The sequence below is a fragment of the Trifolium pratense genome, linkage group LG7 (assembly GCF_020283565.1).
Source record: "Trifolium pratense cultivar HEN17-A07 linkage group LG7, ARS_RC_1.1, whole genome shotgun sequence".
In the NCBI taxonomy this organism is placed as follows: Eukaryota; Viridiplantae; Streptophyta; class Magnoliopsida; order Fabales; family Fabaceae; genus Trifolium; species Trifolium pratense.
In genome coordinates this window covers 22837785-22857844 of record NC_060065.1, presented here as the reverse complement: position 1 = coordinate 22857844, position 20060 = coordinate 22837785, and the positions used below count along the sequence as shown (strand labels likewise).

General features: G+C 36.3%; 1 protein-coding gene, 1 long non-coding RNA gene and 1 pseudogene across 10 annotated transcripts; 1 reads left to right on the top strand and 2 right to left on the bottom strand.

Moving 5' to 3' along the window:
• Window positions 1–388: 388 nt before the first annotated feature.
• Window positions 389–2150, bottom strand: LOC123896076 (annotated as a pseudogene).
• A 3183-nt stretch (window positions 2151–5333) lies between these two features.
• LOC123895548 (transcription factor SRM1-like) lies at window positions 5334–19838 on the top strand. 2 transcript variants are annotated; one of them, XM_045945959.1, is made up of 3 exons: window positions 5334–5451; window positions 5632–6019; window positions 19667–19838. In XM_045945959.1, exons 2-3 carry the CDS (start codon window positions 5721–5723, stop codon window positions 19758–19760), a joined length of 393 nt encoding a protein of 130 aa, XP_045801915.1. In that variant the 5' UTR covers window positions 5334–5451; window positions 5632–5720; the 3' UTR covers window positions 19761–19838. The 2 variants fall into 2 exon arrangements, with proteins under 2 accessions (XP_045801915.1, XP_045801916.1); XM_045945960.1 differs by lacking the exon at window positions 19667–19838 and adding an exon at window positions 13287–13597 and having other exon boundaries at window positions 5351–6033.
• LOC123895550 lies at window positions 6080–13253 on the bottom strand. Of its 8 annotated transcripts, none has more exons than XR_006804407.1 (8): window positions 12608–13251; window positions 12278–12486; window positions 12087–12192; window positions 11830–11981; window positions 7644–10935; window positions 7453–7565; window positions 7196–7347; window positions 6080–6301 (listed from the first exon to the last, which is right to left on the bottom strand). It is a non-coding gene; the product is annotated as an uncharacterized LOC123895550 (long non-coding RNA). The 8 variants fall into 8 exon arrangements; XR_006804403.1 differs by having other exon boundaries at window positions 12087–12199; window positions 12608–13247; XR_006804408.1 differs by having other exon boundaries at window positions 7196–7292; window positions 12087–12199; window positions 12278–13253.
• Window positions 19839–20060: the final 222 nt, after the last annotated feature.

Here is a 20060-nt window from a genome sequence, read left to right as displayed (position 1 = left end):
CCATCATCATAAGCACACTAGCAAATGCATATCACCATTTATGCTAGTAGGTAGAATCCAATCTAATCATTCATCACACTTAAAACCTAAACAATGAACAGTAAAAAAGAAGAAATCTAAGCATTGCAGTGAGTAGTCAATAATATGATTAGAGAAAAACACAACCGTTGTTTCAAATAATTGTCATCACATTACGATTACAATCATTCAGTTGAAACCAAAATATGAGAATATAAGTTCATGAAAAGGACAATTTATACTCTGTCATGTTATTTAAGGTAAGATACATGTTGGAATCAAACAGTTGAAGAAACTGAGATAACTAAGAACTGATGGTTACAAGGACATTGCATAATGACTAAAACTAAATTATTATTTAAAACAGCATCTACATGCTAGCTTTTACAACATCAACAATGGAACTAACTACATCAATACTCAAAGGTTTCTGTTTCAAGTCATTCAGTCCCCAGCATCCATGAATTCTTGTTTTTCAGCTTCTGTTTCACGGGATGACACACCGATAATCATGCTATCAATATCCATCGATCGCAGTTTCTTCGTTGCCTCAATTCCATTCATCACATTCATGTCCTTATCCATTAGAATAAGGTCAAAACGTTTTCCACCACTATGAACTTCCACTGCTTCTTGACCATTTTTCACTTCGTCAACATTTCTCACACCAGCTTTCTTCAGTAAACCTCGATGAATCATTCGGATAGCCCTATCATCATCTACAACCAACGCTGTTAATTCTCTGGTGGAGTTTTGAGGTTCCATAATCCCTATCTATCAAAGAGAAAACTAGAGAAAATGATGAATTTTTTTGAAACTTAGCAAGTTGATGACTTATAATCACTTTCAAGTCACATACATATATACATAGCATTGTAATCTTCTGTTTTCAAATTTGATGCATGGTCCCATGTTTCTATAAATTCAAGTTTTGATGCATGGTCCCTTGTTCCCTTATTCAATCAATTATTATATATATGCATGAAAAGCCAATTTAGTTTGAAGTTGATCACAAAGGAAAATGCATGATCCCATATTTTGGAGGTACGTTGGCTTTCATTAGAGTGTAGTCAATGAAAGGTTGGGGGGCAGTCTATCATGTTCTGGTGTGGTAACTAACAATGCCTACATGTGAAATTGTGTTAGGATTCACATTGTTTCTTGACTTGTCTTAACTCTTGATCATAACACAAAATTAGGCCCATTGCATTATGTAATGTAATTTACAAAATTTTCACCAAAATTATATCACAACGTCTCAGAAATATCATGCCATATATTGTTTTTCAGAATCAAAGTAGCTTTATTCTTGGAAGATCTACTACTGATAATATCCTTATTCTACAAGAGATCATTCACTTTTTGAATAATATGTATGCATGGTAATACTTTTTTTTTTTTTTTGCAACAGCAAAAGTAGGATTTATTGAGAAAGGCATAAGCAATGCCATTATTGTTCAGTACAGCACAACAACACTATAAGCAATCAATCAGATCTGCCTTTGGTACACCAATAAAGAAGGCAAAAAACACCCAAACATAATTCTGAAACAGGAGGAAACAATCTTCACAAAAATGCACAAGAAAGTCTGAGATATAATCACGCCAAGAGGACAGCCAGCTTCTCAAAAGCTCCCAAACAACTAAGCCACAATAGCAAACAGCCGAAACAAGGAGAATTCCAACTCTATATCCATGGGATCCCGGTCCTTGCCAGTTGCCACAAAAGGAAGCAGAGAAACGCAGTTGAGAGAACTGCATCACCGCAAACAGAGCAAGGAGATTGGAATGCAACCAAAGAAAAGTGAAGAAATCCTTCTCGGATTGAAGCATACAAACAGACTGCAAGAAACCGATCCAGAGTAGAATCTAAAAGCACATTAGCAGATCAGAAATTAGCAAAGAATAAAAAGCTAAATCATACTTCTCATTCCCATACAAATCAAAGGGTTTAAATTCCATTCATATAGGTTGCATGAGAATTCCTTAGCACGAGCCTTTAAAGCTTTCCAAGCTGTGATTTTAATTTCATCTACCACCTTCTCCCAATTAAATCCGACATGATTAAAAATCATTTCATTTCTAGCCTTCCATATAGAATGAACGGTTGAAAACCATATGATGCTTAACATATCCTTAGTCCTAGCCTTTCCCGGAATAAATTAAGCCTTTAAACATCAATCTTTTTCCACACTGAAGATAAAATAGGACAATTAAAGAGTACATGCTCTTCCAATTCGGAGCTGCCACAACCTCCTACACAAAGATTAGACGAGTTAATGAAAGAAAATTCTTCTTTTCAATAAATTTTCCTTAGTAGGGAGTCTATTTTGAAACACCCGCCATGCTAAAACCGAGAATTTCAGCGGGATTAAAGGACTCCATATCTCTCTAGCCCAAGCTGGCTCCTCCCCCTCACTTGCTATAAGAGTTCTATAAGCATTCGTAACCGTGTAGCTCTCATTTCCCCATAACCACCTATCTTCCACCTCCTCCTTCCTCCTCACTCCCAACACAATTTCTTTGCAAACTTCTAATATGCATGGTAATACTGGTTATATGGTTCTCAAATTAGATTTAGAAAAGGCCTACGATAGACTTGAGTGGCCTTTCATTATAAAAACATTACACATTCTTAATCTACCACATCATTTGACATATGTTATTGAGAATTGCATTTTCTCCTCTTCCATGAGTTTGAATCGGAATGGTAAGAAATCAATCTCTTTCACTAGATCTCGTGGCCTTATCCAAGGGACCCTATATTTCCTTATCTATTTGTCCTTGCCATTGCGAGACTTAGTCACAAAATTCAAGACTTGGTTGAAGCTGGTACTTGGAAGGCACTTAAGTTTGGTAGAGGCTCGGGTCCCTCGCTTTCTCATATTAACTTTGCTGATGATCCTGTGCTTATTGCAGAAGCTGTCTCTAACCAAGCCATCCTTATTCGTGAGGTACTAGATGAATTTTGTTATCACTCTGGTAAAAAATTTAACCTGCAAAAATCAAAGGCGTTCTTCTCTAAAAGTACAAATCGTGACCTTGCTACTAGCTTGAGTGGCATCTTGGATATTGAAGAAACCAAGGACCTTAGGTGTTACTTAGGAGCAAAGAAAGTGTCACCTGATTTCTTGGAGTAAGATTTGTCTACCTAAAGAGCAAGGGAGTCTTGGGTTTAAAAACATGTGTATTTTTTTTTTTTTTGTCAAGAAAAACATGTGTATTTTAAACCAAGTGTCCATGTTAAAGCTAGCCTGAAACCTTGTTGCTAACCCAGAAAAGCTTTTAGGTAAGGGTGATGAAGGCTAAGTATACTTGTGGTCCTAATGCTCTCCCTGATATTCGCTTGAGGCATCATTGTTCAAACATTTTGGAAGTTATTTGCCATGTTTGGGAAGATGCTGAAACTAATATATCTTGGACCATTCAAAACGGAAAAGATATTAGGTTTTGGAAGGATATGTTGATCGATGATATTGCTCCTCTTAATGCCAATCTTGCTTAATAGTATTCCAGTTGGTTGGGCAAACATCCCCGTTTGTTTTTATGCAGATGACACTGTGTGGAAACGGGAGGTCCTTAACTAATTATTGCCCAACGATGTCCGTACTGTTAAACCCCATCCACAGAGTTGCATTCAGATTTCCCAAATTGGAGTGCTTCAACGGATGGTAAATTTTCTCTTAACTCGGCCTACTGATCACTTCTCATAGATAAAAGACTCATCGAGAAAACTAAGTCACCCATGTTCAAGCTGGTTTGGAAATGGAAAGGTCCTAATAGGATCGTTCTTTTATTTGGAAAGTAGTTCACGGTAGACTTATGACTAATGAAGAGAGACACAAAATCAATATGACAGATGACAATAGTTGTCCCCGGTGCCAACAAGGACTTGAATCCATTATGCATGTATTAAGAGACCGTGAAGAAGCAATGGAATTTTGGTCCTCAATTATCAAACTAGATAATTGGGCAAAATTCTTTAGCCTAGATCTCATGTCTTGGCTTGAATGGAACCTTGATAATGAAGATATTGGAAATACACCCCGGAGTTGGGTGACTTCTTTTGGCATCTCTGTCAATGCTTTGTGGAAGGATCGTAATGAATTGGTGTTTAATCAGTACTCCAACCTTCGGCAAATTTGACTTCTTCATATAGCTATCCAAGTGCAAATGATAGTCGATAGTATTATTAAACTTGCGGATTATATGGAGAGTTCTGTGTCTATCATTCCTATTAGATGAGAGCCCCCTTCTATAGATACTCTTAAGTTTGATGTAGATGGAGCTCATAGTAAAAGGAATACTTTATCAACTTGTGGCGGATTGCTTAAAGACTCTCTGGATGGTCTTATTCATGGTTTTTATTGCAACCTTGGCCATAGTAATTCTTAGAGTGTTGAGATGTGGAGTTTAGTTTATGCTATGCGTATTGCTCGTAATCTTCATCTTGACCGTGTCATTTTTGAAATAGACTCTACCTTGTTGCAGCTGCTGTTCTCAATCGTTCTACCACCATATCTTATCTCAAACATCTCACAAAAGAGGTTTTTAATCTACTAAATCTTCTGAATTGAGTTGCCACTATTCACCATTGTTTCAGAGAAGTTAACTCAAGTGCGGATTTAATAGCCAAAAAGGAATTTGAAGCTCATTTCTCACTAGTTTTAACTAATTCTGATTGTAATTTTTTATAAATTTTGAATTGTGACAGTGCTACTACTATCTTTCATTTATTTTGTTAATTTAAGTCTGTTATTATTAAAAAAAATGTACCAAGAGAATTATTATAAAAAAACGTACGAGAGAATATTTTATTTTCGAAATACAGTACCATTTATTTACTTTAGTTGAGATTCTAATCCAAACTCATTCAAAAGAAAAAGATTCTCATCCAAACCAATAAATCCACTTTTAAAGGGCCCCATTCACTAAATATATATATATATATATATATATATATATATATATAGGCTTAATTAGTAAAATGGTCCCTTAAAGATATTTTTTGTTTCACATTGGTCCCTTAAAGAAAAAAAGGACCAAATAGGTCCCTTAAAGAAAAAAAGGTTCGAATAGGTCCCTTAAAGACATCTTCGTTAATCAGTTTGGTCCCTTAAAGACATCTCTGTTAATCAATTTGGTCCTCCGACCTATTCGGATTTTTTTTCTTTAAGGGACCTATTCGGACCTTTTTTTCTTTAAGGGACCTATGTGAAACCAAAAATGTCTTTAAGTGACTATTTTATTAATTAAGCATATATATATATATATATATATATATATATATATATATATATATATATATAATAATTTAAAATCCTAAAACATTCAAACTCATAAATTAGGAGTGGCATTCAACTCAACAGTGTGAGTGAGTGATAGATTCCAAATCAAGATTTTCCTTTTTTTTTTTCTTCTTCTTTATGCAACGTGAGTTTTCTCTATTTTTCTACTTCATTTTTTAATTTTCTCTTTACCCAAAAATCCATTCATAACCCTAATTTTCATCGTGTTAATAATCAATTTTTCACATGATGATGATGATTTCACATATTCTAACTAAATTTTGTTGCTTTTTTATTTATTTATTTATTTATAATCAATCAATAGGTTATAAAATCATAAGAATCCAAAATCACGATTGAAGTAATTTACAAAGAAATTAAAATCACAATCTAAATTTTGGAATTGAATTGGCTATGGATGAATTGGGAAATTGTAGCTGTTATTGGAGTAGAGAGCAAGATATAGCGTTTGAAAATGCGTTGGCAAATCATCCCGAGGAATGGGAGCAATTTGCGGCGCATGTAACTGGGAAAAGTTTGGAAGAAGTTAAGCGTCATTATGTGGATTTGATTGATGATGTTAACCACATTGAATCTGGTTATGTGCCTCTGCCGAATTATAATGAAATAAGAGCTGTCAAAAAGAGAACTAAGACTTCAAGAACTGTTCAAGAAAGGCGAAAGGGTATTCCTTGGACAGAAGCTGAACATAGGTTAGTTAGTTTATATAACACCCCATGTCAATTTATCTAGAATATCGATAAGAGTGTACATAACTGAATCGGGAAACATTAAATTTTCATTACATATTGTCCGAATACATAAATAGGATTACAAAATCCAAGAGATTAATACTAAATTGAGCTAACAACTGAAAACATAAAGAAACTAAATCTTATACAAATATAAGATAACATGACGTCAGCTCAACTAGCATAATCCAAGTATCTGAACTCCATGCTTGTAGACCATGATATCTTGATCAACCTGTTTATCTGAAATCAAATAAGTGGGGAATGAGACAGTCACTTCGTCTCAGTGGATTCCTACTACCCAATTACTATTGGTGTCTACACCGGGGCAACTGACGAACTAATAGTTCTCTGATCCTGATAGTCAATCTCTAAACATGATTTACATAACATAATTTCATAACATAATACATAAAGGTGTAACACAAATTATATATCTTGTTCGTTTTATTCATAACAAAGACACTCTGAGGTGAGCCGGTCTCAGAGGCCTGACATGTCCGTCTGCGATAATAATGTACATCGACACGGCTGAAGCTCACAATCATAACATGATTGGATTCTAACGAATCCCATAACGTGGTACATAAGTAACCACCATAATTGATTGACTTTCTTAAACTTAACTTAATAATCCTGATTGTTATCCTGCCCATGAATTCCCTCCCGGGTTAATACTAACTTGTCCTGATTATCATGTACCTAACGTGTAATTAACATTCTAATTATTTAATGTACTTATAGTATCCACATAAAATATCTAAAAGAGCCAGGGATCTAAAAAGAGTGAAAGCATATGCATTTTAAAAGATTCTGCAGGATGCTGATCTGCTATTCTCACTTAGAGAGGATACCAATTCAGCATTCTGTTTTGTGTAAACTATGCATAAATTCGCCTACAATCCCTCTTTCTAATAGCTATGCACACCATAATGGATTAAATAATTAAAATGGAGAAGAACTTTGGGATTAAGCTCCTCTCATACACTAATTCACCCTAAATCCTAATGTTATCATGCAAATCATAATTTACGGGAAGTAACTTAACTTTCTTTCTAAACTAATATTGTCATGCATATATTTTGGGCAACTAAGATACTAACTAATCATAAAGGTTGAGCTTCTAAGGGAACCCACCTGAAATCGACGCTTGAACCATACCACCGACATTTCCGAAACTCGTCGAAAAGCAGAATTTGCAACGAAACTACTCCAAACTTGTGTGCAGATTTTTCTGCATAATACCAGCATCAGAGTTCCAACTTCAAAAATACCTACTGGCCACAATTCTGGTCCATAAATTATGAAACCGGGACCATAACGACCGTATTTGAGTCAGCTTTCCATAGCAATCAGAATAAATCCAAACGGAGTTACAGAGAGAAATAATTTACCGTTTGAGTGCAGCCCAATCCCAAACACTTTCTGCATAAATTCTGTGTTGGACCTTTCACTTTAAAGATTCGTCGAGACCTCATTTCTCCATTACATCTCACTAGGCTGGTACCTAAACGACCGGGATTACGTTAGCTATCCAGAACATCAAGAATGGTTAAATTTGGACTAACACAGAGAGAAGTACGACCATTTTAGTGAGGGTACATCCAGCATACGAATTTCCATAAATATTTCCAGTCTTCTTTGTTTCCTTGTTTCAACAATTGTCCTTACTGATTCGTACATCCTCAGTCATCATTCAAGCATCCAATGCTTCTTAATAAATTCTATTTTCCTTTATAATGGTTCTGAATTCCACTTTTAATTCCATGCTCAGCTCCAATTATTTAACCAAGCCTCATTCACCACAAAAACCACATGTAAATACCAAGAATGGAATTAATGACATTTTCTAACATCGAAGAATATGCTGATTCTGAAATCTGAATGAAAGGAAAAGAGCTCTAAGTTTTCTTACCAATATTCAAGAATGGTTTGACAAAGATGCAGAAGAACTGTTGCCCTGCTACGGTCATTGAGAGACCTTCCTGCTCGCTAGGTGAGCTGTTGCAGTAAGCAAAATGCAGCTTTTGCTGCCATCCTCCACTTCCAGCGGCCGTAGAATCATGAATTAAGTGTTGAAACTCCAAGCTTCAAGCTTTTCCCCAACTTCTCTATCTCCATGAACTTCTTATTTTTGCCACTAAGTTCTCAACTTCCAATTTGACCCCTTTTACTCAAACCTCCGAATCTTTGAGGTTTTAATCAATACTTTGTTCCTTGCTCTAATTGACCCAAGAAACTAATGAGTGGATTGCATGCAAGAATCTTCCATGTTTGATTGTTGAATAAATGGAAAGGTAGAGATGAGGGTGGGAGGCGTGAGAGAGGGTGAGGGAGTCTTTGTTTCCTGAGTGCTCTTTCAGTTCAGCAAATGAAAAATGAAATTGAAGAGATATGGCTTTGGTCATGTGGTTCATAATCAAAGTGTGGGTCCCGCTTTGATTCTTTCTTAGCATTTGTTTAATAACATGTAGACCACAAATCATGGTGTTCTATTTGTGTGATAATTTCTACTCACTTATTCCAATTAGTCTCTAATATTTATCTCTAATTAATATTCTACTATTAATTAAAGTTGGGATGTTACAATCTATCCCCCTTAAAAGAATTTCGTCCGCGAAATTCAAGAACTTCTTCATTCATCACCAAGTACATTGCCTATAATCCATTTCCAGATTCTGGATTTCGTTTCTTAATTGATCATAATTTATCGTTCAAGGTTAGTAATCGTCATTCTTCACTGCGTTGGCGTTCACTTATGATACTTTCGGAAATTCTACTCATTTATTCCATGACGTTGAACTCATAATCTTAGCCCATAATGCAACTTTTAGGTACACACTCATCTTATATTAGCTCCCTCTGTTACTTTTCCTCAACTTTAACGCTCACAGCGTAACTTTCCTTCTTTTGCACTTTTCAATTCAATGCCGAAGCATACTTAATCTAACTAGTTCACCGCGTCAAACTTCCCAAGTGAACCGTTTTACCTTCACAATCTTTGCTCTCAAGGGTATTTTATACTAACAATCTCAGGTCCAAACATGAATATTTGCGTAATTTACTCGTTATACGATCTTTAATCATTTTACGGTTCCCCACTTTCAATTCCTTCGAATAGGGATTTCCTCTCTCAAAGAGTTGTTGACCTACAAGTCAATCTGCCGACTACATTCTCAACCACTTCCCGGCTGCGCACTCTGATTCGACTACTTACTGTCATTCTCTATACACATCATTACATTCTTAGTTGTAACTTCTCAGACACTGTTTCACATCATCTCATCTTATCCGATGTTATTTCTTCTATTAATACTTCTCGTACCGTAGACATCACAAGTAGCACTTGCATCGCTTAGTGACGTTAGGCACACCATCATATACATAATACTTTACCGCCATCTAACATGTCTGCAACACTTCACTTCTTATCACTTCACCGACCTCAGCTACATTCAGTCCTCTCTAGTATTTACTTCCCTTATTGCTCCCGCCAATTACTCTATTACTTAAAAAAACTTACCTGAATCCGAACTGATTACTAACAACAAAGCTGGAAAGCTTAAGACATTTCGTCAGATTTACATAATGATAACACTCTATCCGTGAATCCAATTCACTGATATTAAGGAATTAGAAAGGTTCGCAAATTAATTGAATTATTGTACTAAATGTAAATGATAGGTTCCAAACACCAAAATAATTTATCTCTCTCTTAACTGACTAATCTCTGGAACTGGAACAGACTTGATTCTCATTATGACTCAGCTGATAATTTCTCACAAAAGGTTTAACCGAGTATGTTGGGTTATTAGTTGAGAGGTTTGAATACGAAAAATTGTTCGCCGACTTCTTGATGCTAGTACAAAACTGCATTACTTGTTCTTGAATCAATGATAATGACACTTAATATGCCAGCTTAGGTAACTGATAGTATTAGAATTAATTTCAGTCATTACTCAAACAAAACTTGGCTGATACGGGTCTGACTAGGATACTAGTTACGAACTGAAAGGCTGAACTTATCTTATTGGGGCATGTAATGTTCTTATAATTCCATCATATGTATTTATGCGCCCATCAGACTTACAACAATTTTCCAATATTTTGTACTTCAATACTCGGTCTTGGTTCCACTCCGGTCAAAACTTACTTTGATACCAGGTTTCCAATCCCAGAATTCTCCATATCTTTAAACCCGATACCGTCAGTTGAGTGCGTTCGGTTCGTGCATGTCTTGATATGCCTATTACTACTGGTATTACGCCACGTACTATTCTCAATTTTGTGCGCCACTTGTTGGCGTTACTCAACTTATTCTTGTGGCGTCGACTGCTGCAGTTCCGATATCCACTTCTAACGGTCTCCGTTAATACTTTCATCTGAGTATGCGCTTCTACTTCTTTCTTACTACTTGACCTCCTTGGTCCACTTCGGTTCTCAACCGTAATACCCTGCCTACCATACACGATATTGAGTTGATCAGGCTCAACACGCGATGATTTCAGCGTAAACAGTCCAGACTCCAAAGGGTCCGTACTACTATGGATTGAATTTTAATGATCCGCGGCAAGGTCCGATAGTGAATCGACCTGCTCTGATACCAATTATAACACCCCATGTCAATTTATCTAGAATATCGATAAGAGTGTACATAACTGAATCGGGAAACATTAAATTTTCATTACATATTGTCCGAATACATAAATAGGATTACAAAATCCAAGAGATTAATACTAAATTGAGCTAACAACTGAAAACATAAAGAAACTAAATCTTATACAAATATAAGATAACATGACGTCAGCTCAACTAGCATAATCCAAGTATCTGAACTCCATGCTTGTAGACCATGATATCTTGATCAACCTGTTTATCTGAAATCAAATAAGTGGGGAATGAGACAGTCACTTCGTCTCAGTGGATTCCTACTACCCAATTACTATTGGTGTCTACACCGGGGCAACTGACGAACTAATAGTTCTCTGATCCTGATAGTCAATCTCTAAACATGATTTACATAACATAATTTCATAACATAATACATAAAGGTGTAACACAAATTATATATCTTGTTCGTTTTATTCATAACAAAGACACTCTGAGGTGAGCCGGTCTCAGAGGCCTGACATGTCCGTCTGCGATAATAATGTACATCGACACGGCTGAAGCTCACAATCATAACATGATTGGATTCTAACGAATCCCATAACGTGGTACATAAGTAACCACCATAATTGATTGACTTTCTTAAACTTAACTTAATAATCCTGATTGTTATCCTGCCCATGAATTCCCTCCCGGGTTAATACTAACTTGTCCTGATTATCATGTACCTAACGTGTAATTAACATTCTAATTATTTAATGTACTTATAGTATCCACATAAAATATCTAAAAGAGCCAGGGATCTAAAAAGAGTGAAAGCATATGCATTTTAAAAGATTCTGCAGGATGCTGATCTGCTATTCTCACTTAGAGAGGATACCAATTCAGCATTCTGTTTTGTGTAAACTATGCATAAATTCGCCTACAATCCCTCTTTCTAATAGCTATGCACACCATAATGGATTAAATAATTAAAATGGAGAAGAACTTTGGGATTAAGCTCCTCTCATACACTAATTCACCCTAAATCCTAATGTTATCATGCAAATCATAATTTACGGGAAGTAACTTAACTTTCTTTCTAAACTAATATTGTCATGCATATATTTTGGGCAACTAAGATACTAACTAATCATAAAGGTTGAGCTTCTAAGGGAACCCACCTGAAATCGACGCTTGAACCATACCACCGACATTTCCGAAACTCGTCGAAAAGCAGAATTTGCAACGAAACTACTCCAAACTTGTGTGCAGATTTTTCTGCATAATACCAGCATCAGAGTTCCAACTTCAAAAATACCTACTGGCCACAATTCTGGTCCATAAATTATGAAACCGGGACCATAACGACCGTATTTGAGTCAGCTTTCCATAGCAATCAGAATAAATCCAAACGGAGTTACAGAGAGAAATAATTTACCGTTTGAGTGCAGCCCAATCCCAAACACTTTCTGCATAAATTCTGTGTTGGACCTTTCACTTTAAAGATTCGTCGAGACCTCATTTCTCCATTACATCTCACTAGGCTGGTACCTAAACGACCGGGATTACGTTAGCTATCCAGAACATCAAGAATGGTTAAATTTGGACTAACACAGAGAGAAGTACGACCATTTTAGTGAGGGTACATCCAGCATACGAATTTCCATAAATATTTCCAGTCTTCTTTGTTTCCTTGTTTCAACAATTGTCCTTACTGATTCGTACATCCTCAGTCATCATTCAAGCATCCAATGCTTCTTAATAAGTTCTATTTTCCTTTATAATGGTTCTGAATTCCACTTTTAATTCCATGCTCAGCTCCAATTATTTAACCAAGCCTCATTCACCACAAAAACCACATGTAAATACCAAGAATGGAATTAATGACATTTTCTAACATCGAAGAATATGCTGATTCTGAAATCTGAATGAAAGGAAAAGAGCTCTAAGTTTTCTTACCAATATTCAAGAATGGTTTGACAAAGATGCAGAAGAACTGTTGCCCTGCTACGGTCATTGAGAGACCTTCCTGCTCGCTAGGTGAGCTGTTGCAGTAAGCAAAATGCAGCTTTTGCTGCCATCCTCCACTTCCAGCGGCCGTAGAATCATGAATTAAGTGTTGAAACTCCAAGCTTCAAGCTTTTCCCCAACTTCTCTATCTCCATGAACTTCTTATTTTTGCCACTAAGTTCTCAACTTCCAATTTGACCCCTTTTACTCAAACCTCCGAATCTTTGAGGTTTTAATCAATACTTTGTTCCTTGCTCTAATTGACCCAAGAAACTAATGAGTGGATTGCATGCAAGAATCTTCCATGTTTGATTGTTGAATAAATGGAAAGGTAGAGATGAGGGTGGGAGGCGTGAGAGAGGGTGAGGGAGTCTTTGTTTCCTGAGTGCTCTTTCAGTTCAGCAAATGAAAAATGAAATTGAAGAGATATGGCTTTGGTCATGTGGTTCATAATCAAAGTGTGGGTCCCGCTTTGATTCTTTCTTAGCATTTGTTTAATAACATGTAGACCACAAATCATGGTGTTCTATTTGTGTGATAATTTCTACTCACTTATTCCAATTAGTCTCTAATATTTATCTCTAATTAATATTCTACTATTAATTAAAGTTGGGATGTTACGGTTTATCTTTGCTTTGGTATTAAGAGTAGTTCCTGTTTGGATAAACAATTTATTTGCATCTTATACCACAAGCGCTTATCATGATAAATAGTTATGTATAAGTTTGTATAAGCTAGTTTTATAGCAAAAGATTAAATAAATATAAATTGTTTGTATACATGTTACGGGCTGTTTTAATAAGCTATATTGGAGAACTTATGAAAATAACCTAAAAAACTTGTATGAAAATTGTCATAAGCTGTTTTCATAAGTTCTCCAAAACAGTGTCACAAAACTTATGCCAGTCGATAAGTTGAAATAAGTCAATCCAAACAGACCCTAAATACTGGTAAATGAATGAATTTTCTATTATTTCTATCGCTCAATTATTTATTTTTGTTTTTTGTTTTTTGTTTTATTTAACTATATACTCTTGAGATATTTGGAGCTTATATATGACAGTGTTCAAACTGCTGATTGCGAGAAATAGTGTTTTTTCTTTTCTTTTCAAATTGTTGTCAAATATTGGCCATGGTGGATTGCGGTGACAACTTCCATAACCGATTTGTGAAGGGTGCGTGATGTTTTATGTAACGACCCGATTTTTAGTAAATCGATATTTTATATATTTGCATATATTTTGGGTTAGTGTTAAATATTTATTTACGCGACGTATAATTATTTATCGCGAACATAAGTTTGTGAGCGAAACCTTTGCCATGTTAGTGGGCTTGGGGCGTGTGATAGAAGCTTAGTGGGCCTAAGCCATTGGGCTTGGTTCAAGACCAATAGAGAGTGGTATAAGTAACCAAGTCAAACCAATGAATAGTATCACAACTTGTTTTTCATGAGAAGTTAGAAGTTTGTAAGCTCAGAAGCAAGAGCAAAACCCTAGGAGAGCAAGAAGAAGAACACGAGCAAGGAGAAGAGATTTAGAGGCCAAAAATCATCATTCAATCTAAGGTGAGAGTGGTTAAGCATAAGCTTGGGTGATCTAAGAGAGGGGAGGTGTCTAGCCTCCATTCCCAAACTCTCTCACCCAATTTCTTTGGGGTTTGAGTGAAATTTCTTTATCATAAACATGTTCTTTTCATCTTAGTATGCTTAATGAACAACTAGGAGGGAATATGTATATGTTTGATGATGGTTTTGCATGTTTATGCAACTTTGCTTATTTTGCAAGAAATTGGCATGATTTTGATTGTTTGATGTATTTGGATGTTTGGAAGGGATGATTAATGTTCCTTGATATCATATATGCTTGGAATTGTTGTTTAAGAGAATTTATAACATGTTTGAATGAATTTTTGGTTGGATTCAATGTTAAACCGCCTTATTGAAACTCAAGAACAGATATTTTTCTGGTGTAGTTCGCTAAGCGACCAGGAGTTCGCTGAAGCTCGCCAATGCTCGCCATGAGCAGGTGACTTCCTGGTGAGGTTCGCCATGTCTCGCTGAGGCTTCGCTTAGCGAAGGCCTCTGTGACAGCAATTTTTGTTGATGCTGTTAATGCTTATTGTTAATCGTTATATGATTCGCACGCGTATGCAATTAGTTGTAGTGCAAAGTGTGTATATCCATGTATTTGGTTTTGTTTTGGTTTTGAATTATTATATGTTTAATAATTGTGTTGTGTGATGGCATTTATATAAAATGTCAAAGAAGTATATGTATTTTTGTATATCGGGTTGTCCGATAAAGAAGAATATCAGTTTGTCTGATAAAGAAGTTTAATGGATTATGTTATCCATGTAGTGAGCAGTAGCTTCATGCTACGTGATTATCATATGTTTGGTAAATGCATGACATTCATAAATTCATGCATTATTTAGGGATATCAGACTTGTCTGATAAAGAAGGATATTGGACTTGTCCAATAAAGAAGAATATCAATGGTAAGTTCCTTGATAAAGAAGATGGTACCACATGCATTAGTCGTGTCTAGGTTGGCATGACATTGAATGTTTGGCTTTAGTCGCATTTGAGTAAATGTGCAATTATGTGTTATGTGTTATGTGAGTTCTTTGTGTTGTCCGAAACGACGTGAAACTATCTGGTTCTGTATTTGTGAGTATGTGTTATCTGGTGTATTACTTATTGAGGTATGTGTGTGAGTTAGTAATACGTGATAGGTTGAATATAGGTGCGTTTTCTATATTCGTATGTATGTGATTATGTTTACTAACTCTCTACCTAATTGTTATGTGCTGGACCTTTGGGGGTTCAGGTATTCAGGTCGAGGTTTTCGACGAGCTTTAGCTGCAGATCGTTTTGGTGTGGAGCACTTTTGGTGAGGAGCTAGTGTAGGCTACCTTTGTATAGTTTTGTTAAGTTTAGTTGGGTTGTGATGTATATTAGTGCTCTGGTATTTTGTAACATCGAGTCGGGGATCGTTTGTATTCCGTCGTATATCGATGCGAACATCTTAACTTATGTTTTATGTAGATGAATTATCTTTTGAACTATTTTGTTCATTGCTTTGTTAAATCCTTTTATAAAATGTTTTCCGCTGCGACGTTTCGTGTCATGTGCACGATCGTTTTATAAAATGTTTTCCGTAGCGCTCCGACTACTTATCTTTAAAAAAGTTTTTAAGATCACGTTTTTAAGGGTAGTTAGTTCGGGGTGTTACAATAGTGGTATCAGAGCAGGTCGGTTCATGTGAGCCATTAGGATTTTCTTTCTCTTGTATGAAGCATGTGTTGGGTACACTGTTAATACATTCTAACGTCGAGTTGTGATTCGTTCAGGAATCATGGCTGCTGCTAGGACCAACGCTCAGATTGCACAAGCTTTGGCTGCTTTGACTACATTGGTGGTAAGGGATAATGACCCGGGAAGGGATAGTGAGAAAAGATTGGAAAGGTTTATGTCGCATAAACCGACTCTGTTTACCGGGGGCTATAACCCGGAGGGGGCTATCAAGTGGTTAGATGAGGTTGAGATCATCTTTGAAGCAATGGGTTGTTCTGAGGAGAATAAGACTACTTTGGGAACTTATGCCCTTAGAGAGGAGGCAATCGTTTGGTGGAGGAATGTGAGACTCAGGATAGGAGTGGACGGTGTTGCCATCGTTTGGGAAACTTTCAAAAGGGAATTTTTAAGGAAGTACTTTCCGGCTGATGTGAAGAACAAGAAAGTAATCGAGTTCATGGAGCTCAAGCAAGGAAATTTATCGGTCGCCGAGTATACGGCTAAGTTTGAAGCTTTGTGTGTGTTTAGTCCACACTACAACACGGTGGAAGCCGAAGAGGATAAGTGTGTCAAGTTTGAGAGTGGACTTCGTCCGGATATCAAGCTTTTGATTGGATTTTCTGAAATCAGGGATTTTCCGACCCTTATGACCAAGGCAAGGATTTGTGATGAAGATAGCAAAGCCAAGACCAACTACTATAAGGTTCTGAATGATAGGAAAGGAAAAGGTTTGGATCGTGGTAAGCCGTATGAGAACAAGGGCAATGGAAGTGGAAAGAAGAAGCAAGGAAGTGGAAGTTGTTACAAATGTGGAGAGCGGGGTCATATGTCATATGATTGCCCGAGGAAAAGCGACAAGTGTTTCAGTTGTGGTCAGTTTGGGCACAAGGCCGATGCTTGTCGGGTGAAAGTGTTTTGTTTCAATTGTGGCGAGGAAGGTCACAAGAGTCCGGTATGCAAGAAACCGAAGATGCCGCGTTGAGGGTTCGTTCTCTGTTTTATCTCTTAGGTAATTTCGAGGGCGAAATTCTTTTAAGGGGGGTAGAGTTGTAACGACCCGATTTTTAGTAAATCGATATTTTATATATTTGCATATATTTTGGGTTAGTGTTAAATATTTATTTACGCGACGTATAATTATTTATCGCGAACATAAGTTTGTGAGCGAAACCTTTGCCATGTTAGTGGGCTTGGGGCGTGTGATAGAAGCTTAGTGGGCCTAAGCCATTGGGCTTGGTTCAAGACCAATAGAGAGTGGTATAAGTAACCAAGTCAAACCAATGAATAGTATCACAACTTGTTTTTCATGAGAAGTTAGAAGTTTGTAAGCTCAGAAGCAAGAGCAAAACCCTAGGAGAGCAAGAAGAAGAACACGAGCAAGGAGAAGAGATTTAGAGGCCAAAAATCATCATTCAATCTAAGGTGAGAGTGGTTAAGCATAAGCTTGGGTGATCTAAGAGAGGGGAGGTGTCTAGCCTCCATTCCCAAACTCTCTCACCCAATTTCTTTGGGGTTTGAGTGAAATTTCTTTATCATAAACATGTTCTTTTCATCTTAGTATGCTTAATGAACAACTAGGAGGGAATATGTATATGTTTGATGATGGTTTTGCATGTTTATGCAACTTTGCTTATTTTGCAAGAAATTGGCATGATTTTGATTGTTTGATGTATTTGGATGTTTGGAAGGGATGATTAATGTTCCTTGATATCATATATGCTTGGAATTGTTGTTTAAGAGAATTTATAACATGTTTGAATGAATTTTTGGTTGGATTCAATGTTAAACCGCCTTATTGAAACTCAAGAACAGATATTTTTCTGGTGTAGTTCGCTAAGCGACCAGGAGTTCGCTGAAGCTCGCCAATGCTCGCCATGAGCAGGTGACTTCCTGGTGAGGTTCGCCATGTCTCGCTGAGGCTTCGCTTAGCGAAGGCCTCTGTGACAGCAATTTTTGTTGATGCTGTTAATGCTTATTGTTAATCGTTATATGATTCGCACGCGTATGCAATTAGTTGTAGTGCAAAGTGTGTATATCCATGTATTTGGTTTTGTTTTGGTTTTGAATTATTATATGTTTAATAATTGTGTTGTGTGATGGCATTTATATAAAATGTCAAAGAAGTATATGTATTTTTGTATATCGGGTTGTCCGATAAAGAAGAATATCAGTTTGTCTGATAAAGAAGTTTAATGGATTATGTTATCCATGTAGTGAGCAGTAGCTTCGTGCTACGTGATTATCATATGTTTGGTAAATGCATGACATTCATAAATTCATGCATTATTTAGGGATATCAGACTTGTCTGATAAAGAAGGATATTGGACTTGTCCAATAAAGAAGAAAATCAATGGTAAGTTCATTGATAAAGAAGATGGTACCACATGCATTAGTCGTGTCTAGGTTGGCATGACATTGAATGTTTGGCATTAGTCGCATTTGAGTAAATGTGCAATTATGTGTTATGTGTTATGTGAGTTCTTTGTGTTGTCCGAAACGACGTGAAACTATCTGGTTCTGTATTTGTGAGTATGTGTTATCTGGTGTATTACTTATTGAGGTATGTGTGTGAGTTAGTAATACGTGATAGGTTGAATATAGGTGCGTTTTCTATATTCGTATGTATGTGATTATGTTTACTAACTCTCTACCTAATTGTTATGTGCTGGACCTTTGGGGGTTCAGGTATTCAGGTCGAGGTTTTCGACGAGCTTTAGCTGCAGATCGTTTTGGTGTGGAGCACTTTTGGTGAGGAGCTAGTGTAGGCTACCTTTGTATAGTTTTGTTAAGTTTAGTTGGGTTGTGATGTATATTAGTGCTCTGGTATTTTGTAACATCGAGTCGGGGATTGTTTGTATTCCGTCGTATCGATGCGAACATCTTAACTTATGTTTTATGTAGATGAATTATCTTTTGAACTATTTTGTTCATTGCTTTGTTAAATCCTTTTATAAAATGTTTTCCGCTGCGACGTTTCGTGTCATGTGCACGATCGTTTTATAAAATGTTTTCCGTAGCGCTCCGGCTACTTATCTTTAAAAAAGTTTTTAAGATGACGTTTTTAAGGGTAGTTAGTTCGGGGTGTTACATTTTATGGTGGATATGGAGGAGCTTAAAATGGCGAATTTTGGTTTTCCCCCATCTTATAGCTGATATTTGACAATAGCTTGTACTAAATAGAATGACTACAATGTTATAGCTTCTATTTGACAACACCTTGTACTAAATAGCGTATCACAAAATCATAGCAATTTGTTCAAATTCTGATCTGCTATAGTGTCACTACAGTCGCTATTTGAAAACACTGATATGTGATTGTAGGCTTTATGTATCCTAAGTAATCTGAGTTGTGCCTTAAATTTTCTCAATGGATCTTTGTTAGAGAAGTTTTCAGTCTGGTGCTCCTTAACCAGTATGTAGCATTTATCTAAGGTTTTAGGTGAGGGTGAAGTACGTAAAACTATGGGTTTGATGTGATGGGGACTTATATGAATAAATTGTGTTATGCAAGTTTCATATTAAGAGAGACTGTGATTATTAAACATGTTACTGTAATAATTTCTTCTGATGTGGTTGTCTACAGTCCAACGTATTATTAGAACTTAGAGTACTTCCATTGAGGGTTGACTCAACTAATAGGATTAGACAGTATTGGGGTTCAAATCCTTGTGGTCCTTGATTATAATTAAGTATTTTCAAATTTGTTCAACAGGTTATTTCTTCAAGGCTTGGAGAACCATGGATGGGGTGACTGGCGAAGTATATCAAGGAACTGTGTGGTAACTGAAATTCCTGGCACACAGTAGACAGGTGTTGATCAAAGTGTGTCAACACTTGTCCGTCACGTAGTAGACAGATGTTGACCAAGGTGCGTCTGTTGGAGTAAGCCCTAAAAGCCAATCTATTTTGATATAATCGTCTTTTGTATGATGACTTTGATTTATATATATATATATATATATATTTAATATATATAAAAAGGCATTTCTTTATTATGTTTGTATGTCCAAAATGATAAAGTCCCTAGAATAGTTGAATCCATTTAACTATTCTTAAAGTATCCGTAGTCGAGTTTTATTATGAATTGGGATAATAATAAAACATAG